This window comes from Echinops telfairi, unplaced genomic scaffold (assembly GCF_000313985.2).
Source record: "Echinops telfairi isolate 266 unplaced genomic scaffold, ASM31398v2 ScPeMD7_7467;HRSCAF=8505_1, whole genome shotgun sequence".
Lineage (NCBI taxonomy): Eukaryota > Metazoa > Chordata > Mammalia > Afrosoricida > Tenrecidae > Echinops > Echinops telfairi.
The window spans coordinates 14,103,379-14,112,347 of NW_022111368.1; the positions used below are offsets into that span (position 1 = coordinate 14,103,379).

Below are 8,969 nucleotides of genomic sequence, written 5' to 3' on the forward strand. Positions count from 1 at the left end.
ATTGGGTTTTGATTTTGTCATATTATGGCCACCAGAGTAAAGCTGTCATGTATATCCCATGGACAAGCAGATGGATACAACTCTAACTCCATTCCAAGAATAGTTCTGATAACATAGCACCCTGCTCACCTTCTTGAAAAGATCACTGAAGATAAGGGTACTACAGCAAAGTGTGGTGAAGAAAGCAGATGGTGCCCGGTTATCCATCAGAATAGTGTCTTGGTCTTAAAGGCTTATATTTAAACAAGCAGCCATCTAACTGAGGAGTCCACTACATCCGGCTGGAAGAAGCATACCAGCTTGTGTGATCCAAAAATGACAAAAACAACATTCAAATATGACAGTGGGAAAAGTATCAGAGTTTTAGTTGTAAACACCCAATGAGGAGAAGGCTGTGGAGGACAGTGGGAGCTCCAAACCCATCTGTAGAATCACTGGCACATCCCCTCTAGCCACAAGCAAGGCTATTGAAGAGTCTTACTCTGAAAGAGATCATAGTGCCTTGATTGTGCTGGATCAAACTTGATACTTGATCAGTTGACCTCCCTTTTGACCCAACCCGGAATTGTTCTAGGTTGCAAATTGTTCTTCCCCGACTTTTAAAATACTGATGGTGGTCTTTTCTTTCTTACTCATTATTTATATTTTTATCTTTATATTATTATTTTATCCTTACTACTTTATTTTGTTGTTGGGTTTTCCAATTTGTTAAAAACAGAAGTAGTAGATACATAGAGATAATAACTGATGTAAGGGTTTATAGGGAATGTAGGGGTTGGGGGTGAAAGATAGGGAGGGTGAGGGGATTTCAGGAGCAAACAATGTTATGTGGGAGGCGGGAGGGAGCACTAGAACTGATTGTGATTACACAACTCATTTTAAAAGAGATTTAACCTTGAAAAAAAAGTTGTAAATTGTGGTAATGATTGCACAATTCTTTTTTATATGATTGAACTATTGAATTGTATGATATGTGGCTTATGTGCCAATAAAACTGTAAAGTAAATAAATACTTGTTAAATAAAAATACAAACATTATTGACTAATAATTCAAAATACATTTTTGTAAAAATTTGAGGAATGTTTATTCTTTTTACTACTTTAGTTTTGTTAAATTAACATAAATGATAATATTAATTAACATCATAAGAAGGCAAATATTTATTCTCTTACTCCAATGAATGAAAGTCTACATTGGATATATTATCTTCTATGGCTTGAACATATGCATAAGTAGTTTTCACTTGTAACAATGGTATTGAGGCCATCAACCTTTTTTTTTTTTTCACTTAAAGTCCTGTTGGGTGAGTAGTAGACTACTAACCACAAAGTCATTGTTTCAAACCTACCATTTTTCTGAAAAGATTATATGTAGTTTTGGAAACCCTAGGAGGGTTGGTCACCATGAGTTGGAATTGACTCAGTAGCAGTAGGCTATTTTTGTAATTACATTTTCAATTCCCTATACTTCAGTGCAGACTCTTCTTGTATGTTACTCTGGTCTTCCTTTTGAAGATTTATTTTTTTCTGAGTTATGAAAATAGAAAGATAATATCTATACTGCAACCTGGTGTTAGTAAAATATAGTAATATAAGATACAGTAATAAAAAATAATACTATTTTTAGTTTAAAAAGTAAGCCTACCTGGCAGTGTCGCATCACTCAATAAGCAAGGTAAGCTCTGGATTATTTGTGCTTCCTTTCTAATCTTTAATGAACAATTTCACACTTTTCACCACATCAAAGATTCGGTTTCTAATGCCACCTAGCACCTTCCTGTAGAGTTAAAGCCTTTTTTTGCAAATTTAGAATCTATTGCAGGGATGTAGTACTCAGTAAGCAAGGTAAGCACGAACTTATATTTGCTTACCTAATCAGTAGTGAACTGTTTCACAGGCGTTGCAGAACAGTTCACTGTAAATTAGTAAGTAAGCAAAAATAAGCCCATGCTTACCTTGCTTACTGGGTACTCTTGCCCTACAACCTGGCTGAAGTGAGGTGGACTGAACTCTTTTGCATGTTTGTTAATACGAAAGAATTTAATCCTTAGGGAGCCAGTGGAAATTGGTATTAAATATGGGAATTACTTCAAGATATTTGGTCTAAGAAAATCTCATTCCTTTGCCCCCTGTGTGCTCCACCCATTCATGGATATATTTGCAGCAAAGATAAATAAGTATATATACAAAGTATTTATATATACAAAGATAAATAAGTATATCCTTTGTCAAACCGCTGTCTCTATCTATGGGTTACTCCCACTCTTCCTTGCATACCTGCTCAGCCTGCATGCTTATCTTTGTCTCTACTTGTAGATTACCTAGATCACCATTGTTGCGAAATTCTGTAGAAATCAGTGCTTACCTCTGTTGCCTTTAAGTCTTGCTCTTCCAAATGTCTTGTCTTGCTTCCATCCCCCTTTGCATCTGGAGCTGAGGTTAACACGACAGCTCAGTTTTCAGTCAAATACTAGCCAGGTCTGTAAGGGGAGCAGTAACATTCGTGAAGTACACAGACTGTAGAGTAACCAACCCTGTGAGATCAGAGGGGCAGCATTTACCCAAGGGCAAAAGTTCAGAAGGGTTAGGAAATAAAGTAATGGAAGCTGGAAAGACAGGGAGGAAATGGAATAAATGATGATACATGAGAGCATTGACATGAATGATGTGAAATAAAATGTGTATCAATTGGTTTATCCTGCAAACCTTTATCCAATTTACAACGAAAAGTTTATAAAAAATAGGAGTTAACGATCTTGATACACAGATGACACAACCTTGCTGACTGAAATTCAAGGGGACTTGAAGCATTTCCTGATAAAGATCAAAGACTACATCCTGTATTGTAAATTACAACTCACTGTAAAGAAAATAAAAACCCTAAGAACTAAACAAATAGACAACACCATGATGATGGAGAAAAGATCAAAGTTGTCAATGATTTAATTTTACTTGGATCCACAATCTATGCTCATGGAAGCAGCAGTTAAGAAATCAAAGGACATATTACATTGGACAAATTTGCTGCACAATACTTATTTTAAGTATTAAAGAGCAAAGATGCTACATAGAGGATAAGGTGCACCTGACCTAAGCTATGTGTCTTAGTCTGGGTTCTATATATTTTCTATTGCTGTCATGTCTATTCTGATGTATAACTAATCTATGAGATGGAATAGCATTTCCTAAGGCTTCTGAGATTTTAAATTTTTACTGGAGCAGTCAGCCTCAGCTTTTTTTGTCCACAGAGCAACTGGTGGGTTTTTTAACTGCCACCATTGCAGTTAGAGCCCAACACGTGACTCACTGTACCACCAGGGCCCCTCATGTATGTGTGTGTATATGTATGTATGTGTATAGAGAGAGCATACTCAACATACAAGCAGGCTGATGGGCAGGAGATGGGGATGGCAGGGATGGGCAGGGTGTGCTTATGTCAGGAAAATGACTCACAGATGTATAAGCAAGCAAGTTCCAAGGCCATGGCTGGGTGAGATGTTAGGCCAGAGGCGTCTCCTGTAGTGCAGGGACTCGTGAACCCAATGTCAGCAGGGTGATAAAAGACTGGCTGCAGAGGCTAATGAAGCCAAGGCCCGCAGGGAAGATAGGCTACTGATGACTCCCAGGATTAGCAAGCAATACAGCGGGCTGTTGGCTCAAGTCCAAAGAAACAGGTCAAAGAGCTAGCTTCAGGAACCAGACTAATAAAGCAAGCAAATTTTCCACAGTGTCAATTTATATTGGAAGCAGCCCCTCTTCCAATTTATTTTGGAACCACCCTCTCACTAGGAGATACCCATCTTAGGGAATTACTAGGATTTAACTGCCAAACCACTCAAAATCCCGGCCCAGCCGAGTTGACACCAAACGGTCACACCGTGGTATTTTCAGTTGTTTCTTAAGCCTATGAAAGCTGGTCAGTGAGTAAGGAGAATTAGAGACAAACCGACGCCTTTGAATCATGGTGTTGGCAATGAATCTTGAAAGTACCATGGACTGACTACCAGATGGTAAAAATAAATCTGTCTTGGAGGAAATTCACCCAGAATGCTCTTTACAAGTGAGAGTGGCGAGACTTAGTCTCCAATATTTAGGATATGTTATCAGGAGGGACCAGCTCCTGGAAAAGGGTATCAAGCTGAGTAAAGTAGAGGGAGGGTCAGCAAAAAAGGGGGACTCAACAGGACGGCTTGACTGGCACCATGGCTGCAACTATGGGCTCAAACATAACAGCTGTGAGGACGCACAGGAATGGGCAGTATTTTGTTCATTTTTCATAGGATAGCTGTGAGTAAGCGCTAACATGACAACACGTCACGGTAACAGCATACATACTTATACTTAGTAATCATGAAAAATTACCCTTGATTAATTATACACTTGACTCAACTTTGAGTATTAGGTGTAGGTTCCTTGAGGTGCCCACTGGAAGCCGAAACTCAGTGTTTCCAAAATAGAGCCAAACCTATGCTTACTTACCTGTTTTCTCTTGTTGCGTAGCGCCATCGATTGGGTGATCTAAGTTTAAGATATTCTCCAGTTGAAGCCTTTTGAAGGCTCTCGTGACCTTCAAGCACGATGCGTGGTCTCTGTCGTCTGCTGCCCTTGTTCCTTAGGCTTAAATGTAGGTGAACTACTGCATGTTTTCAGTCATAGAAAGCATTCTTTAGGAGGATTTCTGTATCTCAAGTCTCGGGTCAGGCCATTTCTTGGCAAGGCCTTCTCTGACTTCCTAAGCCACTACAGTGTCTTGCATGAGAGGGGCTTGGAAAGCGTATGGAAAAATTCCATTATCTTCTCACTCCCTTTTCTCCACAAGCTTTTTGAAGCCCTCTTTGGACATATTTGTGTGTGTGCATGTCTCCCACCTGTACTAACATTTCAATTGCTGGGAGGTTGACTTTCTCATCTTTGTTCCTTAGTGCCTGCAGTCTGTTATTTTGTCCTTAAAATGAAATGCCTTTCAGTAAATAAACTATTGTGGAATATGTGAAAACCACTATTTATTGACATACTTCAAACAGACTCCTCAGCATTCTTTCCAAGTGGCTCATGCTCACTGCCCATTTCATGTCCTTTTAGTGAGTGATCGATTCATCTTGCTTCTGCCTTCCCCTCTACTTCAGTTCCTCTCTTTGCTTTTCCTGGGCTCAGTTAAGTAACTTCTCAAATGTGATGGGCTTTTCTAGCACCTAGTCGGCTTAGAACATGCTTCCATTCCAGGAGATGAAGCCATCTACTTTTTAATATAACCAAGCTCTGAGAGTGCAATCCCATAAAAACTAGGTGTCTTTCCTAGATTCAGCCTGTTTGTCATGCAACTTGAATTACTCATTCTTTATTCTCCACCACATCACATACTTTTCCCTCTTTGCTTGCTCAAAGGTGTACACGCATAAAATCCCACTCAAGGAATGGTAGCTGACCATTATTCTTGCTTCCCATTCAGTGATTACTGTGCTGCTTTGCTAGAACATATCTTGTTTGGGAATTTTCCGCTTCACAAGGCAGCCTGTTCAATTTTTTTTTCTTTCTTTTACAGTTTTATTGGCACATAATCCACATATCATACAACTCAATAGCTCACTCATATCAAGAAGAATTGTACAATCATTAGCCCAATTGATTTTTGAACATTTTTTTCATGGTGAAATCGCTTTTAAGATGAGTCGTGTAGTCACCACCAGTTCTAGTGCTCCTTCCCCCTCCCACATACTTTGTTTGCTCCTCCAACCCCATCACCTTCCCTGTCTCCCACCCCCCCACACGTAACTCCCCTATAACTCCTTTCATCAGTTACTGTGTTAGTCAGGGTTGACTAAAACAAATTCATAGACACTCATATGTGTATAAGAAAGAGCTTTATATAAAAGCATAATTATATGTTAAGAAAACGTCCCAGCCGGGTACAGATCATGTCCATAGTCCGATATTAGCCCATATGTCAGATATCAGCCTGTAAATTCCTCTTCATATTCACACAACACATGCAATGATGCCAAATGCAAGAAGATCACAGGCTAGTAGGTGGAAAGTCTTGGGGATCCAGTGGTGGTGGAAGCATCTCAGCCCTGGTGTGGGTCTCTATGTGGCTCCTTCAGCTCCAGATCTCTGACTGCCATCAGCATGGCTCCATGTGGCTAGTCAACAGGAATGTCCAGCAGAGAGAGACAGGAGTTCCCAGAATCCTCAGGAGAAGGCCATGCCCACACAGAGGCCTCCTTGGGTATGTCTTGATTGACAGGCTAGAGTCCACCCCTTCGCAAGTTGACAAGAAATCATGTAACTGCCACAGTTATTATCTTGGTACATCTCCTGTGCTTCGATTTTTGTTAGCACGTATCCTTCATTAATTTCCCTTTTGTCAAAATAAGTCTTTCCAGACTTCTTTGGTCCTATTTTTTTTCTGTTGGAGCTTTAAATCCCTGAGACAAGCATAGATGCTGGAATATACTTGGCTGTTCCATGACTTTCTGGTTGTGCAATAGAAAACCCTGTGGGTCACAACAGTTGGATTCACAACTCATCCTAGAGGCCGTCGAGTAGCTGGAATCTTGGTAGTCAAAGGCAAGTTCTTGGAGGAAGACCCAAGTTGATGCGCCTCTTTGGCTGTTCTCGGATAGCTAGTAATTGTAAGGTGATTAAGATGGTAAAATGAAAGATATATTTTCCTATAATAAACATCAACTCCTTGGTTCACTAAAACGCCGATTCTGTTTCCTAGATTAACATTATACAGAGATAAAATGATAGAAAGGCAAACTCAAATTAATTCTGACTATAAAGCCAAGCCAGAATTCGGATCCTGTGAGGCCCATTGTTGTTCCTGATCAGAGGACAGTAGACAGTGTCTGGCATGCCGGCTGCACTGCCCATGCTCCTGATGACCCTCCAGCGCAATCAGAGAGTGCCCTCAGAACTTTGACTGTTGCTGTCAGAGGCCTTTGAGTCGGAGCCAGGTCACAGCATTCTGTCTACAGATTCCACAGCAGATTAGTGTGCGCTTCTCACCACCCACAGTGTATTCAATGTTCTTCACCAGCCCAGGCTTCAGATGCGTTACTTCTTCTCCAGGCTTACTGTCTAGCTTCACATGCATAGGAGGTGATGAAAAGTACTGTGGCTTGGGTCAGGCACAGTCTTAAAAGTCACATCTTGGCTTTTTAGCACTTGAAAAGAGTACTTTTGAAACTAGTTCATTACAATTTAATACTAACAAAACAAAAGACCCCACTGTTGAGGGAATTCTGACTCAGAGTAGCCCTATATTGGGTTTCTGATTCTGTACATCTTTGGGGAACAGTCCGTCTTTCTCCTGTAGAGCACCTGGTGCGGTTGAGCGGCTGCCCTTTTGGTTGGCTGTCAAGGGTACAAGGCTGGCAGTTGCAGCCCTCCCATGGGAGAAAGCTGAGGCTATCTGTTCCCTTAAAGATTTATAAATAGGGTCGCCCAGAGTTGGGATCAACTGTATGGCAGTAGGTTTGGTTTTGATTGCGGTAGTGCCATAAAACTTGGGAGAGCCAGAACCTGTGTAAGGCTGACACCTGTCAGAGAAGGAAAGCTCAAGTATTTATTTCCCACTAAATAGAGAGCGATAGAAATGTGCTGACTGCACCCTGTCAAAAGTGGAAGACTTGTGAGCCCTGGAAAAACGAGGCAGCTCTGTCAAGTTCCAGCTCTCACTGGTTCCCTTGTACATGTTGAATATGGCATATTATTTCTTTTAAAAGTATTGCAGTTACCAGAGGAACAAACCAGTGTGTCCTGGAAGAAATATAGCCTGATTCTCCTTAGAATCTGGGATGGTGAGACTTCATACGTACTTTGAACGTGTTATCAGGAGAGATCCCTGGAAAAGGCCCATAAGGCTTGGTAGAGGGCCAGTGAAAAAGGGGAAGTCTGAAAGAGGTGGATTGACAGAGGCTGTCACAATGGGCTCAGACATAAGAACAATTGTGAGGATGAGGTAGGGCCAGGCAGTGTTTTGATCTGTTCTGCTGGGTCACTGTCACTACGAGTTGGATGGAACCCACTTGATGGTGCCCCAAAACAGTCCTTTAAGGGAACCATGATTTCAGACACGAGTCAATACCGTGGACTACAAATCCAAACTGAGTGGCAACAACAGCATTTTATTAGATGGAGGCTTTGGGGGGGCTAAAGCTTGTATTTTATGAAATATTTAGATGGAGACTTTGGGTGGGGGCTAAAGCTTGTATTTTATGTTGCTATTCTTTTTTTCAGCTCTTTCCATCCCATGGGGCCATGAAAACACCTTGTATGCCCTCACAAATGGATGATGAACAGATCGTGAGTATTTCTTTTAGTAGAAGGCTTGATAGTGCACTCTGGATCCATCTGTGATTTCCAGTCTGCTCTGAACGCTGACAGAACCTTTTGTGTTAGAGGCTTATGTTTGCACTTACCTTGAATATAAATCAAAGTTTGTTTATTCAAATTATAACACATCAGTGATAGGTTGATTTATTAATGGGTTGATTTATTGTGGAGGGTCTACATGACCTTCACATTAAAGAAATATAAATTAAAGCTCCATGTCTCAGCAGCATTTGGTAAGAAAATGATCATTGATGGCAGTATTTGTAGAACTCTGGATAAAAGAACACTTTTAATGGCAGAGTTAAGGAAGTAGCTTAATGAATATCTAAGATGTTACTGAGTGTGAGATGTTTGCAAGGTCTCTTCTGAAGTGTTTTTGTATGTTTTTGATAATTCACATTAGAATTTATATTTAAAACAAGTGAGTAAATGCACTGTACTTTTTCATTTCTAGATTGGTTTTCCAACTATTCCCCAATGTCAGTATTTTCATCGATATTATTATGCAAAGATTAAAAAAAAATTTTAAGTTGCTATTTTTTTAAAAATGCATAGTACATTTACCAAAAAAAAAAAAAAAACTAGTGAGGGGTAGTGTTTGACAAGCAAAAACCCTCATGTATAAAGGT

At 40.2% G+C, this 8,969-nt stretch overlaps 1 protein-coding gene across 1 annotated transcript in view; it reads left to right on the forward strand.

Annotated features, from left to right (window-relative positions):
- Positions 1 to 8,969, forward strand: part of SEPTIN10 (septin 10) — a 53,679-nt gene that overhangs the window by 17,169 nt on the left and 27,541 nt on the right. The window contains exon 2 of the mRNA XM_013005119.3: positions 8,245 to 8,310. Within this exon, the coding sequence (XP_012860573.2) occupies positions 8,245 to 8,310 (66 nt within the window). The remainder of the gene's footprint in view (positions 1 to 8,244; positions 8,311 to 8,969) is intronic.